Genomic DNA, 18,766 nt, shown 5'->3' with positions numbered 1-18,766 from the left:
TTTATTTTGAATTTTTCAGAGTGAAAATTAGATCTCAGATATATTATGAAACAAACATAATGAAATAAAATATGCAATGCCTAAGAAAACAGGGAAAATATAATTAGTATTATTAAATACTCTTCTAGGACTGATTAGGTCCTTAATATAGCATAATATATATCTATTATAGTTCTTACCCTTAAGGAGAAATAAAAATTTCCTTTTTTCCTCCTCTTGTAGTTATTTAAATTAGTGTAGTATCAATCATTTAATTTGTACCCTGCACTGTTATGATACATTTTTTTCTGAAAGAAATCTAAAGAGTTTATTATAAGTTAAATTATATAGATGCTGCTTTCTTATGAACATACTGTAAATGAATATTTAGATACTTCTGAAATGTTTCACTTTGCCTTTTGTGAAATGGTTCACAAATTATAATGGAAAGTAACTTAAATATTAACATAATTTTGCTCATTTTGTTAAAAAGCTAGCCTGTGAAACAACTTTAAATATTATTTTTAAGAGAAGGTAAAAGAACAAATAATAGCAATAATCATTTAAGAAACTCACTTATCTATAATGTACTTGATAATTTTGTGCATACTGTGATCATCTCGATTCTTATATGGTTCAATGTGGAAAGTGACCTGAAAAAAGAATTAGAATATTAGTGGAGGAAATAGAAATTTTCTATAAATTCCAGAATAACTCAAAGTCTATCCCATACTATGAATAAATTAACTGATATTTTAATCATAGTTTTCAATGATATTTATTGAATGGTTATTGAACATGAATGTCAAATATAGCATTAATTGCATAAATTAATTACAGTATTAAATTAGCATTGATCTAACTTCTTTTATATCATCTGCTGATACAGAAAACCTGGATCTTTATGGGGGAAATTTGCTCTGCTTTGAAAGAAATTCAACCACAGTACCTTTTCACAGAAAGATCCTTTCCTGCATTGAAAGCTTGAAACAAAACCTATGTAAACAGTATGTGTGCCTACAACTTCTCCTGAAATTCTATGATTAAACTATCAGCTGTAAAAAGTGAGGTATATAAGTTCTATAGAGATATTTTCCTAGTTTCATAATCACTAATAATGCATACATCTTTCATGTCTATTATTATATTAAGAAAAAATCTTCAAGGTAGTTATCAGTAAGAAACTGGAAATAAAGGACTTGTTCTATATAGAGGATTCTAGATCATTTAACTAAACAAAGCTTGTCCATTTACCTGCAAATAAAAACAGACTATAGTTGATGATAGCTTTTCATATTCCATTTCTGTCTAATAATGCAGAGTAATGATGTAGATAGATGCTTTATGTGATATTTTTCTGAAGGTAAATCAAGCCATGAAAGTAGATTTTTTTTTATAATGCAGAATTTAAAGATGTTCATTTTCATTTCAAAATTTACAGATACATTACTAGCAATAAAAATACTTATGATAATCTAATATACTGTATTTCACTGTTTTGAATTTTAGGCCTCAGGCTCTATGAAAAATGTATCCTATAAACTTTAGATCATTCTGATCTAAAACTCCTTTCTTTTCAATTGCCCAATTAAAGTAAACAGTATCTTACGTTTTCCAGTGCTACTAGTTATCATAAGCAATTTTAAAGTTGGACAGAATTTAATGAAAATAACATTATGTTACAGTTTCTTAAATGAAATTTCAGCATAAATTATAAAGGAAAGAATTATTTTTTGTCCATCAGGAACCAAAGTCTGATAGTTCTGTACTGAATAGCTTGGATTAACTTCTTCAGTAGCATTATCTTTTAACTTTAATCTAATAGAAAGATTATATTTGACAAAAGCATAGCTATTACCATACATTTTTTAAAAACCATGAACTTTTTCATTAGAATTAACTCAATATTTTCTATGGATGTTGATGTTTATTATAGACAAAAATAGCAAAAGCAATTTCACTTTTAGTAGCTATATTTCAGAGAATCTATGATTTGCAAGAGACCTCAAAAGTAATACTCCAAACTCAACCTAAACAGGGTTCTAAAAATTTCCCACATTTTGGATATATTATGAGAAGCAAGCATAAAGGTAGAAAGAATGGTAAATCGACAACCATTTATTAATTGCCTACTATGTTAGGGAATTGGAAGAATAATAAAAGGATAGTCGCCATTATCAAGGAGATCAGTCTAAGGATATAACATGCAAATGGCTATGCACAAGCAAGACATATGTAGGACAGAGGGAGGCGGAGTCAAGATGGCGGTGTAGAGGCAGCAAAAGGTCAGACCTCTGAAAACCCTTCCTTACCAATTACAAACTAAATGCTCCTAGGGGACTAAAAATCAAACCTAACAACAAGACAGAGACAAGGAACCCTCCTGCTGGACTCAATTCAAGAGGTATGCCCCCCCCCCCCAAGCTGGAATTTGAGAACACTCAGGTTTAAGGGGAAGGAAGAAGGAAGGTCCCAGGACCCCCCATCCCCACCTGACCAAGAGCTCTAAACCTAGAGTGGAAACGAGAACCTCTGGACAGGCAAAGGCACTAGTCTGGAGGGAGTATGATGCAGGCAGGGCTGTGCCAGGCTCAGAGCATCAAACACAGGTGGTGGGGAAGGAGCTGGAGAGGGAGCGCAAAGCAAGCAGCCTGTTCCCAGTGGCAGAGCTCCTAAATATTGCTCCAGCCTTCCAGGAGGTTTGGAATCAGGGAACATCCAGCCCAAATCAGCTGAACTTAATCTGAACAAGTCTTCAGAGATCAGGGAAACTCAAGTTTCAATGCCCCTCCCCCAAAGACTACTGGGCTTTAATCTAATCAAAATCTCCATAGAACAAGGAAGCTCAAGCTCCATCACCCCTACCCCACAGACGGCACTGAGAAATCTCTTGACAATGTTCCAAGAGGGGAGACTGACAGAAAACACTAAAACCAAAAAAAAAAATGAGAAGAGCAAGAGCACAGACAACTGTAGGGAGCAAAGAAGGGGTAAATAAAATAAAAAAAGGAGCAAACAACAAAAAAAGAAAAAAGAAATTATAATCGGCAGCTTCTATACAGGCAATGATCAAAGAGCAAATAGAACAGAGAAGGAGGGAACATCAAGCAAATGAAACAGAAATCCCAGTAAACTGGAAACAGGATTTGAAAGAATTCAAAATGCTGTTCAAAACACAATTAATAGAGGCTGAATACAACTGGGAAAAGAACTTAAAAACTAAGATAAGTCATCTGGAAACAGAAAATAGTGTCTTGAAAGCCAAAATCAATCAGCTTGAAAATGAGGCAAAGGAGATGAAAGATGAGGCAAAGAAGACAAAACAGGAGGCAAAAGAGATGAAAGATGAGGTAAAGATGATGAAAGATGGGGCAAAGGAGGTGAGAGATGAGGTAAAGAGGAGGAAAGATGACCTACACAGAAAATCAGACAAGAAGGAGAAGGATGACCAAAAAGCCAGGGATAAAATCCAGTTTTTAAGAACCAGAATGCAACAAGGAGAATTAAGTGACCTCACAAGGCAGCAGGACACTATAAGATCAAAAGACTGAAAAAATTGAGGAAAATATAAAGCATCTCATTCACAAAACAGAAAATTTAGAAAATAGTTCCAGGAATGACAACTTAAGAATCATTGATCAACCAGAAGACCATGACAAAGGAAAAAAAATTGGACATAATACTACAGGAAATTATCTAATAAAACTTCCCCGATATTCTAGAACAAGAGGGAAAAGTGGAGATTGAAAGAATCCACAGACCACCTCCTGTACGTAATCCCCAACTAACAACACCCAGGAATATTATAGCCAAATTCAATAAGTATCAGATCAAGGAAAAAATATTACAAGCTGCCAAGAAGTAGTCATTCAGATACCATGGAATCCCTGTGAGGAAAACACAGGATCTGGCAGCATCCACACTGAAGGACTGAAAGGCATTGAATATAATATTCCGGAAACCAAGACAACTAGGTCTACAAACAAGAATCAACTACCCAGAAAAACTGACTATATTCTTTTTTTTCTTTTTCAGGATAACCATTTTTTTCATAATTTATTTTTTAAATTAAATTTTATTTTTTTAAACATTATTTTATTTGGTCATTTCCAAACATTATTCATTGGAAACAAAGATCATTTTCTTTTCCTCCCTCCCCCTACCCCCTTCTCTCCCATAGCCGACACGCGATTCCACTGGGTATCACATGTGTCCTTGATTCGAACCCATTTCCATGTTATTGGAATTTGTATTAGAGTATTCATTTAGAATTTATCCTCAGTCATATCCCCTCAACCACTGTAGTCAAGCAGTTGCTTTTCCTTGTTGTTTTTACTCCCACAGTTTGTCTTATGCTTGTGGATATTGTTTTTTCTCCTAGATCCCTGCAGATTGTTCAGGGACATTGCATTGACACTAATGGAGAAGTCCATTACATTCGATTGTACCACAGTGTATCAGTCTCTGTGTACAATGTTTTCCTGGTTCTGCTTCTTTCGCTCTGCATCACTTCCTGGAGGTTGTTCCACTCTCCATGGAAATCCTCCACTTTATTATTCTTTTGAGCACAATAGAATTCCATCACGAACATATAACCCAATTTGTTCAGCCATTCTCCAATTGAAGGGCATCCCTTCATTTTCCAATTTTTTGCCAGCACAAAGAGCGCAGCTATGAATATTCTTATACATGTCTTTTTCCTTATTATTTCTTTGGGATACAAACCCTGCAATACTATGGCTAGATCAAAGGGCAGACAGTCTTTTATCGCCCTTTGGACATAGTTCCAAATTGCCCTCCAGAATGGTTGGATCAATTCACAACTCCACCAGCAATGAATTAGTGTCCCAACTTTGCCACATCCCCTCTAGCATTCAAGCATTCATTACTTTCCATAGCTGTTATGTTAGCCAATCTGCTAGGTGTGAAGTGATACCTCAGAGTTCTTTTGACATGCATCTCACTGATTATAAGAGATTTAGAACACTTTTTCATGTGCTTATTAATACTTTGATTTCTTTATCTGAAAACTGCATATTCAAGTCCCCTGCCCATTTCTCAGTTGGAGAATGGCTTGATATTTTGTACAAATGTTTTAGCTCTTTGTAAATTTGAGTAATTAGACCTTTGGCAGAGGTTTTTATGAATATTGTTTCCCAATTTGTTGCTTCCCTTTTGATTTTACTTACATTGGTTTTGTTTGTACAAAACCTTTTTAATTTGATGTAGTCAAAATTATTTATTTTACATGTTGTGACTCTTTCTAAGTCTTGCTTGGTTTTAAAATCTTTCCCTTTCCAAAGTTCTGACATGTATATTATTCAGTGTTTGCCTAATTTACTTATAGTTTCCTTCTTTAAGTTCAAGTCATTCACCCAATCTGAATTTATCTTGGTATAGGGTGTGAGGTGTTGATCCAAACGTAATCTCTGTCACACTATCTTCCAATTTTCCCAGCAGTTTTCATCAAATAGTGGATTTTTGTCCCAAAAGCTGGGGTCTTTGGGTTTGTCATAGACTGTCTTGCTGAGGTCATTTATGCCAAGTCTATTCCACTGAACCTTTCTGTTTCTTAGCCAGTACCAAATTGTTTTGATGACCACTGCTTTAAAGTATAGTCTGAGATCTGGGACTGCAAGTCCTCCTTCCTTTGCATTTTTTTTCTTCATGATTTCCCTGGATATCTTTGATCTTTTGTTCTTCCAAATGAACTTCAATTTCTTTTTCTGATATGGGGTTGTTTAGGTAATTTATTTCTTCCTCTTTTAGTCTAGACAATTTATATATTTGTAAGTATTCATCCATATCACCTAGATTGCCATATTTGTTGACAGATAATTGGGTATAGTAGTTTTTAATGATTGCCTTCATTTCCTCTTCATTAGAGGTGAGGTCTCCTTTTTCATCTTGGATACTGTCAATTTGGTTTATTTCTTTCCTTTTTTTAATTAGACTGACTAGTACTCTGTCTATTTTATTTGTTTTTTCAAAGTACCAGCTTCTAGTCTTATTTATTAAATCAATAGTTCTTTAACGTTCAATTTTATTACTTTCTCCTTTGAGTTTTAGGATCCATAATTTAGTCTTCATCTGAGGATTTTTAATTTGTTCACTTTCTAATTTTTTAATTTGCATACCCTATTCATTGACCTCAGCCCTTCTTAATTTGATAATATATGAACTCAAGGATAAAATTTCCCCCTGAGTACTGCTTGGCTGCATCCCATAGGTTTTGAAAGGATTTTTCATCATTGTCATTTTCTTCAATGAAGTTAATGTTTCTAAGATTTGTTCTTTAACTAACTGGTTTTGGAGAATCTTACTGTTTAATTTCCAATTAATTTTTGATTTACCTCTCCATGTTCCCTTACTAATTATTATTTTCATTGCATTGTAATCTGAGAAAGGTGTATTTATTATTTCTGCACTTTTGTACTTTTTTGCAATTTTTTATGCCCTAATACAAGGTCAATTTTTTTGAATGTACCATGTGCTACAGAAAAGAAGGTATATTCCTTTTTGTCCCTATTTATTTTTTTCCACATGTCTACTAACTCTAATTTTTCTAAGATTTCATTCACTTCTCTTACCTCTTTCTTATTTATTTTTTGGTTTGACTTATCTAGTTCAGTTAGAGGATGTTTCAGGTCTCCCACTAGTATAGTTTTTCTATCTATTTCTTCCTTGAGCTCCTCTAGTTTCTCCTTTAGAATTTTGGATGCTATACCATTTGGTGCATACATGTTGAGTACAGATATTTCCTCATTGTCTATTCTGCCTTTTATCAGGATGTAATTACCTTCCCTCTTCTAACTAGATTTATTTTGCTTTGGCTTTGTTGGATATCATGATTTTGACTCCTGACTTCTTTTTTATCAGTTGAAACCAAATAGATTTGGCTCCACCCTCTTAATTTTACCCTATGAGTATCTACCTTCCTCATGTGTGTTTCTTGTAGACAGCATATGGTAGGGTTTTGGATTCTAATCCACTCTGCTATTCACTTGTGTTTTATGGGTGAGTTCATTCCATTCACATTCAGAATTATGATTACTAGCTGTGTATTACCCAGCATTTTGATTTCTACTCCGGTTCCTGCCTTTTCTTCTTTCACTATTTCCTTCTATACCAATGTTTGTTTATAATCAGTACCCCTAGTTCCCACCATTTTACTTCCCTTTCTACCCCCTCCCTTCTTATTCCCCCTCCCTTATTTTCCCTGTAGTCTTTCTAAAAGTAACCCCCGACCCCTCCCTCCCTTGTACTGCTTCCCTCCCCACCAGTCCGTTTGTTACCCTTCTACTCCCCTATAGGATGCAAATCTATTCTCTGTCCCCAATGGTTTGGATTGTTTTTCCTTCTTTGAATCAATTTCAAAGCATTTCAAAGTTGAGTATTTCCTGTCTCCAACCTCTTTACCCTTCCAGTGTATTGATGTTCTCCCCCTTCCCACCATGAGCTTCTTTGTGACATATAAATTTACCCCCATTTGTTTCTTTTCCCATTTCTTTTAATATTAACCTATTTTAAACCTATTTTAAGCTCTCTCTCTCTCTCTCTCTCTCTCTCTCTCTCTCTCTCTCTCTATATATATATATATATATATATATATATATATATATATATATATATATATATATATCCTATTTATGTCTTGTTCTTTCATCCTATACAGTTTGTCACTGTTCCCTTTAAGTGTACTTCTTTTACCTGCCCAGGTAATAACAGTTTTTAAGAGTTACTAATAACCTCTTTTCTTATAGGGATACATATAATTTTAACTTATTGAGTCTCTTAATTTTTTATTTCATTTTATTTTGTTTTTCTTTATTCCCTCTTTTTTAATTACCTTTTGATGATTCTCTTGATTTCTGTGCTTGGACATCAAATTTTCTGTTCAGGTCTGGTCATTTCTTTACGAATTTGTGAAATTCTTCTATTTTGTTGAATGACTATACTTTCCCCTGTAAGAATATAGTCACTTGTGCTGGTTAGTTGATTCTTGGTTGTAGATCTAGTTCCCTTGCTTTCCAGAATATCATATTCCATGACTTTCGGTTTTTCAGTGTGAATGCAGCCAGATCCTGCGATATCCTCAATGTGGTTCCATGATATCTGAATAACTTCTTCTTGGCAGCTTGTAATATCTTTTCTTTGGTCTGATAGTTCTTGAATTTGGCTATAACATTCCTGGGTGTTGTCAGTTGGGGATTAAGTACAGGAGGTGATCTGTGGATTCTTTCAATCTCCACTTTTCCCTCTTGTTCTAGGATATCGGGGCATTTTCTTTAATAATTTCCTGTAGTATGATGTCCAGGCTTTTTCTTTTGTCATGGTCTTCTGGTAGATCAATGATTCTTAAATTGTCTCTCTTTGAACGATTTTCTAAATTTTCTGTTTTGTGAATGAGATGCTTCATATTTTCCTCAATTTTTTCATTCTTTTGGGTTTGTTTTATATTTTCCTGTGGCCTTGATAGGTCACTTAATTCTAGTTGTTGTATTCTGGTTCTTAAAGACTGGATTTCATCCTTGACTTTTTAGTCATCCTTTTCCTTTTGGTCTGATTTTCTTTAGAGGTCATCTTTCCTCCTCTTTACCTCATCTTTCATCTCCTTTTTCTCATCTTTCATCTTCTTCACTGCATATTTCATCTTCTTGCCTCATCTTTCATCTCCTTTGCCTCATTTTCCAGCTGGTTGATTTTTGGCTTTCAAGAAACTATTTTCTATTTCCAGATGACTTATCTTAGTTTTTAAGTTCTTTTCCCAATTGTCTTCAGCCTCTCTTAATTGTGTTTTAAATTGCAATTTGAATTCTTCCAAAGCCTGTATCCAATTCACTGGGATTTCTGATTTTTCCTTTGCTGATCCCTCACCCTGTTTCGTTCTCTCTTTGCTCATTACCTGTACAGAAACTATCTATTGTAATTTCTTTCTTCTTTTTCTGTTGTTTGCTCGAATGTACCCCTTCTTTGTTCCCTGTATTTGTCTGTGCTCTTGCTCCTCTCATTTTTTTTTTTTTGTTTTGGGCTGTCAGTCTCCCCTCTTGGAGCTTTGTCAGATCTCTTGGTACTGTCTCTAGGGGAGAAATGTTAGCTTCCCTGTCCTCTGGAGGCTTTTGAGTGGTTTAAGTTCAACTGGGTTGTGCTATATGTGCTCTGAGGCTGAAGACTTCTGGAAGGCTGGTGCCTCCCAGGCTCTCTCTAGTTCTCTCCAGCTGCTTCTCTGCTGTCCGCAAGGTTCATCAGTGCCTTTGCCTGCCCCGAGGTTCCTGTCCTTGGGGGAGGCCTTGCACTCTAGGGGTCAGGGGGTCCTGGCCTCCCTGGGCTCTGAGGAGTCCTGATGGGATTAGGTTCAACTGTGTTGGTCTAGATGTGCCCGGAGGCAAAAAGCTCTGGTGAGACTGGAGCCAGATGGAAAGACCCAGCCACGGGGCTACAGGCTCCCTGGTCTCTTCCTTGCTTCTTTCTCCCTGCCTGTGCTGGATGCTCTGAGCCCGGCACCCCACTGCTCATAAGGTAGACCCTCCAAACTAGCACCTTTGCCCACCTAGAGGTTCCTGCTGCCGTTGGGGGCTCAGCACTCTGGGTTGGTGGGGAGGGGTCCTGGGACCTTCCTTCTGTCTTCTCTTTAGAGCCGAGTATTCTCGGATTTCGGCTTTTGGGGAGTGTACCTTTTGATTTGAGTCCAGGAGGGTTCCCTGCCTCTGTCCTGTTGTTACGTGTGAATTTCAGTCCCCTAGGAGCATTCAGTTTGTGATCAGTAAGGAAGGGCTTTCATGTCTGAACTTTTGCTGCTTCTTAACTGCCATCTTGACTCCGCCCTGAGTATATTCTTACTGGGGAAAGTATGGTCATTCAACAAAATAGAAGAATTCCAAGCATTTATAAAGAAAAGACTAGACCTGAACAGAAAATTTGATGCCTAAGGATAGAACTGAAGAGAATAATCAAAAGGTAATTAAAAAAGAGGGGAAAAAAGAACTACAAAGTAAAACAAATTAAAAAAACACTTTTTTAAGAGACCCAATAAGTAAAAATGATATGTATCCCTATAAGAGGTTATTGGTAACTCTTAAAAATTGTTATCGTCACCTGGGCAGCTAGAAGAATTACACTTAGAGGGAAGAGTGACAAACTGTATAGGATGAAATGATAAAACACAAATATGTATATAGAAATACGTATGCATAAATACATATACATGTGTATATATGTGTAAATATATATATATAGATATCTATCTATATCTATATATATATCTAGAGCTAAAAAAGAGGTCAATACTAAAAGAACTGGGAAAAGAAACAAAAGGGGGTAATTTATATATCACAAAGAAGCTCATGGTGGGAGTGTGAAGAACATCAACACACTGGAAGGGTAAAAAGGTTGGATAGAGGAAATACTCAACTCTTATGTGCACTGAAATTGGCCCAGAGAGGGAAGAATAATCCAATCGATTGGGGCAGAGAATAAATTTGCACCCTATAGGGAAGTAGAAGGGTAACAAACGGACTGGTGGGGAAGGAAGCAGTACAAGGGAGGGAGAGGACAATCAGAAAATATCAACACTCAACAGGTATGCACCAAATGGCATAGTATCCAAATTGCTAAAGGAGAAATTAGTGGAGTTAAAGGATGAAATACATAGAAAAACTATACTATTGGGAAACCTAAACTTTTCTCTAACTGAACTAGGTAAATCAAACCAAAAAAACAAATAAGAAAGGTAAGAGAAGTGAATGAAATCATAGAAAAATTAGAGTTAGTAGATATGTAGAGAAAAATAAATAGGAATATACCTTCTTTTCAGCAGCACATGGCACATTCACAAAAATTGACAATGTATTAGGGCATAAAAAACATTGCAAACGAGTACAAAAGAGCAGAAATAATACATGCAACCTTCTCAGATCACAATGCAATGAAAATAATAATTAGCAAGGGTACACAGAAAGGTAAATAAAAAATTAATTGGAAATTAAACAATACAATTCTCCAAAACTGGTTAGCTAAAATCATAGAAACAATTAATAATTTCATTGAAGAAAATGACAATGATGAGACATCCTTTCAAAACCTATGGGATGCAGCCAAAGCAGTACTTCAGGGAGAAATTTATATCCTTCAGTTCATATCTTAAAAAGCTAGAGAGGTTAGAGGTCAATGAATTCAGTATACAAATTAAAAAAGTAGAAAGTGAACAAATTAAAAATCCTCAGATGGAGACTAAATACGAGATCCTAAAAATCAAAGGAGAAATTAATAATATTGAAAGTCAAAGAACTATTGAATCAATAAATAAGACTAGAAGCTGGTACTTTGAAAAAACAAATAAAATAAGACAAAATACTGGTCAATCTAATTAAAAAAGGAAAGAAGAAAACCAAATTAACAGTATCCAAGATGAAAAGGGAGACCTCACCTCTAAGGAAGAAGAAATTAAGGCAATCATTAAAAATTATTATGCCCAACTATATGGCAACAAATATGACAATCTAGGAGATATGGATGAATATTTACAAAAATAAAATTTTACTAGACTAATAGAGTAAGAAATAGATTACCTCAACAATCACATATCAGAAAAAGAAATTGAACAAGCCATCAAAGAACTCCCTAAGAAAAAATCCCCAGGACCAGATAGATTCACAAGTGAATTCTATCAAACATTCAGAGAACAACTAATCCCAATATTATACAAATTATTTGACAGAATAAGCAAAGAAGGAGTTCTACCAAATTCATTTTATGAAACAGATATGGTACTGATTCCAAAGCCAGGCAGGTCAAAAACAGAGAAAGAAAACTATAGATCAATCTCCTTAATGAATATAGATTCAAAAAAGTAGGATACTAGCCAAAAGGCTCCAGCAAATCATCACAAGGGTTATTCATTATGACCAGGCAGGACTCATACCAGGAATGCAAGGATGGTTCAATATTAGGAAAACCATCCACATAACTGACCATATTAACAAGCAAACGAACAAAAACCACATGATTATTTCAATAGATGTAGAAAAAGCCTTTGACGAAAATACAGCACCCATTCTTATTGAAAACACTTGAAAGTATAGGAATAGAATCTGCAATGGGGATAAACTAGAAGCCTTCCCAGTAATATCAGGAGTGAAACAAGGATTCCCATCATCACCTCTATTATTTAACATTTACTAGATACACTAGCAGTAGAGATTATAGAAGAAAAAGAAATTAAAGGTATTAAAATATGCAATGAGGAGACCAAGTTATGCAGATTATATGATGGTCTACTTAAAGAACCCCAGAGAATCAACCAAAAAGGTAGTCAAAATAATCAACAAATAATCAGCTAAAAAGCTAGTGGAAATAACTAACAAGTTTAGCAAAGTTGCAGAATACAAAATAAACCCACATAAGGCATCAGCATTTCTATATATCTCCAACCCATTTCAGTAGCAAGAATTAGAAAGAGAAATTCCATAGACAATATAAAATACTCAGAAATCTATCTGCTGAGAAAAACACAGGAAGTATATGAACACAAATACAAAACACTCTCTACACAATTAAAACTAGATCTAAACAATTGGAAAAAACATTGATTGCTCATGAGTAGGATAAACTAATATAATAAAAATGACAATCCTATGCAAGTTAATTTACTTATTTAGTGTCATAACCATTGAACTACCAAAAAACTTCTTTTATTGAATTAGAAAAAAAACATAACAAAGTTCATTTGAGAGAACAAAAGATCAAGGATATCCAGGGAAATCATGAAAAAAAAATGCAAAGGAAGGAGGCCTTGCAGTACCAGATCTCAAAATATAATATAAAGCAGTGGTCATCAAAACAATTTGGTACTGGCTAATAGACAGAGAGGAGGACAAGTGGAAAAGACCTGGGGTAAGTGAACTCAGCAAGACAGTCAATGATAAGCCCAAAGATCCCAGCTTTGGGGACCAAAATTCACTATTTGATAAAAACTTCTGGGAAAATGGGAAGGGAGTGTGGGAGAGATTAAGTTTGGATCAATATCTCAAACCCTACACCAAGATAAACTCAGAATGGGTGAACTGAATAAAAAGAAGGAAACTATAAGCAAATTAGGTGAACACAGAATAGTATACATGTCAGATCTTTGGGAAAAGAAAGTCTTTAAAACCAAGCAAGAGGTAGAAAAAAATCACAAAATGTAAAATCAATAATTTTGATTACATCAAATTAAAAAGTTTTTGTACAAACAAAACTAATGCATCCAAAATTAGAAAGGAAGCAACAAATTGGGAAACAATCTTCATAACAAAAACCTCTGACAAAGGTCTAATTACTCAAATTCATAAAGAACTAAACCAATTGTACAAAAATATTAAGCCCATTGATAAGTGAGCAAGGGACATGAATGCCTATTCATTTTCAGTCAAAGAAATCAAAACTATTAATAAGTACATGAAAAAGTGTTCAAAATATCTTATAATCAGAGAGATGCAAATCAAAACAACTCTGAGGTATCACTTCACACCTAGCAGATTGGCTAACATGACAGCAAAGGAAAGTAATGAATGCTGGAGGAGATGTGGTAACGTCAGGACATTAATGCATTGCTGGTGGAGTTGTGAACTGATCCAACCATTCGGAAGGGCAATTTGGAACTATGTCCAAAGGTAGCTAAAAGATTGTCTGCCCTTTTTTTTTTTTAAACATTTTATTTGGTCGTTTTCATACATTATTCACTGGAAACAAAGATCGTTTTCTTTTCCTCCCCTCCCCTTTCCCCCCCCCCCCCCGCCTTTCTCTCTCCCATAGCCAACGCATGATTCCACTGGTTATCACATGTGTTCTTGACTTGAACCCATTTCCCCGTTGTTGGAATTTGCATTATAGTGTTCATTTAGAGTCTCTCCTCAGTCTTATCTCCTCCAACCCTGTAGTCAAGCAGTTGCTTTTCCTCCATGTTTTTACTCCCACAGTTTATCCTCTGCTTGTGGGTAGTATTTTTTTTTAGATCCCTGCAGATTGTTCAGGGAAATTGCATTGATACTAATGGAGAAGTCCATCACCTTCGATTGTACCACAATGTATCAGTCTCTGTGTATAATGTTTTCCTGGTTCTGCTCCTTTCGCTCTGCATCACTTCCTGGAGGTTGTTCCAGTCTCCATGGAATTCCTCCACTTTATTATTCCTTTGAGCACAATAGTATTCCATCACCAACATATACCACAATTTGTTCAGCCATTCCCCAATTGAAGGGCATCCCCTCATTTTCCAATTTTTGGCCACCACAAAGAGCGCAGCTATGAATATTCTTGTACAAGTCTTTTTGTCCATTATCTCTTTGGGGTACAAGCCCAGCAGTGCTATAGCTGGATCAAAGGGCAGACAGTCTTTTATCGCCCTTTGGACATAGTTCCAAATTGCCCTCCAGAATGGTTGGATCAATTCACAACTCCACCAGCAATGAATTAATGTCCCCACTTTGCCACATCCCCTCCAGCATTCATTACTTTGCATAGCTGTCATGTTAGCCAATCTGCTAGGTGTGAGGTGATACCTCAGAGTTGTTTTGATTTGCATCTCTCTGATTATAAGAGATGTAGGATTGTCTGCCCTTTTATCCAGCTATAGCACTGCTGGGTTTGTACCCCAAAGAGATAATAAGGAAAAAGACATGTATAATAATATTTATAGACACACTCTTTGAGGTGGCAAATAATAGGAAAATGAGGGGTTGCCCTTCAATTGGGCAATGGCTGAATAAATTGTGGTATTTGTTGTTGATGGAATACTATTTTGCTCAAAGAAATAATAATCTGGAGGAAATCTATGGGAACTGGAACAACCTCTAGGAATTGATGCAGAGCGAAAGGAGCAGAATCAAGAGAATATTGTAAAGAGAGACTGATACTCTATAGTACAATCGAATGTAATGGACTTCTCCATTAGTAGCAATGCAGTGATCCTGAACAACTTGGAGGAATCTACGAGAAAAATTACTATCCACATTCAAAGGAAAAATGTGGGAGTAGAAACACAGAAGAAAAACAACTGTTCAAATATATGGGTGGAGGGGAAATGGCTGGGGAGGTAGACTCTAAATGAACATCCTAATGCAAACATCAACAATATGGAAATAGGTTCTGATCAAGGACACAGTGTGTGGGCTGCAGGAAGGGTGTGTGGCGAGGAGGGAGGGAAATAATGTGATTATTGCAACCAAGGAATAATGTTCAGAATTGACTTAATAAATTAATTCAAATAAAAAAATAATTTAAAAAAAGACTTATGTAGGACAAATTAGCGCTAATAAACAGAGGAAAGGTATTAATATTGTTGAGAGTGAATCAGGTAGGGCAGGTAGATAGCAGAATGCTTTGAGTGCCAGGTCTAGAGTCCAGAGGGCATGGTCTCAGAAACTCCTTAGCTGTGTGACCCTGAGAAAGACACTTAACCACAATTGCCTCACCATTACATTCTTCCATCTCAGAATTGATTCTAAGAAAGAAAGGTAAAGGTTGTTGGGTTTTTTTGTTTGTTTGTTTTTTAAAGACTGAATCATGAAAGGCTTCCTGAAAGAAGATTTGCATCTTGCAGGATAGTAGGGAAGTTAGAAGGCAAAGATGAAGAGGGAGAGAATTTCAAGCATGGAAGAGAGTCACTGAAAATGTCTGCAATCAGGACATGAAATACTGTGTTTGAGAAAGAGCAAAGGAGGTGTAAAAGACTAGGAAGGTGGGAAGGAATCAGATATAGTGGGAAGAGTAGCTGATTTGACATGAGGTACTTAAAGTTCTAGTTCCTCATCTTGGTAATGCCAGAGATTTCATTTCCTCATCAGTAACATGAGACTGATAAATCATCTCTACCTACCTCACAAGTTCTTGTGAGATAAATGGAGCTTAAATAGTGGCAAATAGAAGAGGGAAATCTTACTTTAGAGATCTACAGATCTCTCATTCCAGATATCTTAAGAAACTTTAGATTAAAATATCAGGTAGTGGAAAGAGTAATGAGTTTGGAAATCTGGATAAATGAACTCTAATTCTAGTTCTGTTGACTCATTCTGTGATTTCTGGCATAGTCCTTCACTTCTCTGAGGTTTAGATTCTCCAGTGAGGGTAAATAACTAGCTGATTTCTTTGGTCTTTTGCAGATTTAAAACATGAGAACGAAAAAACAAATTCTGAAAACAGAAAGACTTATTCTAGAAATACGTTATAACTTCCCTATTGATTTTCCCAAATTGTGATTATACATCTGCATAAAATTAACTCACTGTGTTATCGAAGGTCTATATTAAGTAAGATATGTTGAAAGAAATAAGCACATATGTTGTAGGAAGTATACCTTTTTTTATTTTTTGCTATCATGTCAACAGATAAAAGCACCCCCCTACAAAAATACTTCTGACTTTTTGGACTTAACACCAAGCCTCAACAGTTATCTTATCCTGGAATATTTTCATTTATGGTGGTCCTGTTCTCTTATTGGCAAGTACCTCTCAGGATGTCAATTTGCAGAGGGACCTTAGCTCATCAACTTCCATTCCCCTGTTGGCTATGCTTTCATATGTTTAGATATCTTTCATTCCACCTTCCCTTCTTATCAGGTTCTTTTAGTTAGCTGTCTTCTCCTATTAGATTGTAACCTCCTTGAAAGAGCAGTCTTTTTCCTTGCATTTGTATCCAAAGTGTTTAGCATAGTTCCTGGCACATGGTAAGCATTTCATAAATTCCTTGTGTGTTATTATTGTATCCTAAAACTATAATTCCCAGCACACTACTCTCTTCACATTATATGCTGATGTAGAGAGGTTATAAATTTTGGGTAGCCCGGCCTCTAACCCTCTCTTCCTGGGATAGGGTTTGGTGGAGGCACGAGGTAGGACTCAGGAGAGTTTTGTTAGATAATTAGGTTTTTATACTTCTATTTCTTTTTTATTCCTTCTACTTCAAGTAATTATTAATAAATTTATAAAATATAATTCTTGGAGTGTTGGATATTAATTTAAACTTTATGGTGACTAGAAGTGGGGTTTAGAAACTTTAATTCTCTCTAAGTGAGTAGATCAGTTTGAAAAGAAACCACATTTTTCCTGCCAGTCTTTCATCCAACCCCTTCTGGAGAAGTCTCTTCAAAGTTTTCCCAGAGCTGCTGCTCCAGTCTCCCTCACTAAGTGCCTGGGGGGTCCTTGCCAAGCCTGCAGTCGCCTCCCACTACTTCCTACTGCTCCTGCAATCAGCACTGCTTTTCTCCCACTGCTGATTGCCCACTAGAGTTGTTTGGAAGCAGAAGAGTGAGATCTAAATCGCATTTTCTCCTATCATAACTGAAAGCAGCTAGATTGTGTGTGTGTGTGTGTGTGTGTGTGTGTGTGTGTGTGTGTTTCATTTTTTATTTTTTTAGCAACAATTAGCTTCCAACCCTCCTGATTCCTTTCACTTGGGGGAACCTATTATCTTACAGCCCAGAATCCCAGAGTGTTGGAGGAAGTTATTGATTTCAACTCAGTTTTTGTTGTTGTTGTTGTTATTAGAAGGTATTAGTTATTGGACTAAATAGAGAAAGTTTAGTCTTATCTTACTCCTAGAAGTTTGCTCCCTCTTTAAGGCCTCTTCTAAACCCCCACATGTCTAAAGCACTGGGTCTAGGCATCCCTCAGCTAGTGCCACAGCACTCTCACTTGCTATTGCTATTTCCCTTACATTGGTAACAGCTGAGTGCCTTGGAAGCCTGGGTGTATCTTTTATGCAACAATCAGCCTCCTAAAGGCTTTTACCTGAGGAGATGCTTCCACCCTCTTAACTCTGCTGCCCACATGAGTCTATAGCATGTAGTAGCTTAGGGCTGAAAGGGCTTTTTAGACAAGCAATAGCCCAACAGTGCAGTGTAGAAGCTGCCTATCACATTTACCTCCGAGGTCTATTTTAAACTGACCTTTGGGGTTTTCACGCTCCTGACTGAGAGGGAGGAAACTGTGAGTTTAGTCCACACTAGGAACGCCTGTGACACCCTCTAGACTGTAAAACCCAGCATAGCAGGGGGAAGTCAGTGCTCAGTGGATTGAAATCCAGAATTTTGAAAATTAGGCTCTGGTTTCCTGACCCAAATATCAGGTGCAGTCTGTATTCTGTACCCAAATCCTCTTTGGCTCTCCCAGACCAGCTCAGCTAAGCAGGTCTGGGAAGCTTTTGTTTAACTTCATTGTGTCTAAAATAGAAAGCTTTTGTTTTCTCTCACTAACTTAGCCTCTGGCTAAAGCCTTTCAGCTGCCATCCATTTTTTAAACTAGCTAAGTGGGGTGTGTCTAAGAATGGTATTTAAATTCATGCTATCGATGAGGGAAAGACTTTCCCTAAATTTTAAAAAAAAGCTTGTATTCCCAGAGAATCTTACTGATTTGGAACTGTTCAACACTTCAGAATGGTTTTACTTGGCACTGTTCTTGGAAGGGCTCTTATTCATAGCATATTTTCTCCTCAAGAAAAATCAATAAAAGGTTACTTTGATTAAACTACAGACTCAAGTAGACAACACTGAGAAACGCTTCATTAGTTTTAAAATTCAGAAGCAAGATTCTCTTCCATTCAAACCCTCTCAGCCCATGCCTCAAGTTGATTTCCTCCTATATCATCTTTGTCAGCTTTTGGAACCCCATGGCCTGACTTCCCCCCACCCTTGCTACTACCCCCTTTGCTCCACCTCCTTCTCCCCTTCCACTATTTTTCCATCCCCACTAGCCTTTCCTGTTACCACTTCTGCCCCTGCCAAATCTCCCTTTGTCCTGACTCTTCCTCTTCTTCC

The 18,766-nt window shown here is 36.3% G+C and overlaps 1 protein-coding gene across 1 annotated transcript in view; it reads right to left on the bottom strand.

Annotated features, from left to right (window-relative positions):
* MANEA (mannosidase endo-alpha) overlaps positions 1-18,766 on the bottom strand; it is a 137,249-nt gene that overhangs the window by 9,902 nt on the left and 108,581 nt on the right. The window contains exon 5 of the mRNA XM_001377106.4: positions 556-632. Coding sequence (XP_001377143.1) covers positions 556-632 — 77 coding nt within the window. The remainder of the gene's footprint in view (positions 1-555; positions 633-18,766) is intronic.

The sequence above is a fragment of the Monodelphis domestica genome, chromosome 2 (genome assembly GCF_027887165.1).
Source record: "Monodelphis domestica isolate mMonDom1 chromosome 2, mMonDom1.pri, whole genome shotgun sequence".
In the NCBI taxonomy this organism is placed as follows: Eukaryota; Metazoa; Chordata; class Mammalia; order Didelphimorphia; family Didelphidae; genus Monodelphis; species Monodelphis domestica.
This window is presented reverse-complemented; position numbering and strand designations above follow the sequence as displayed.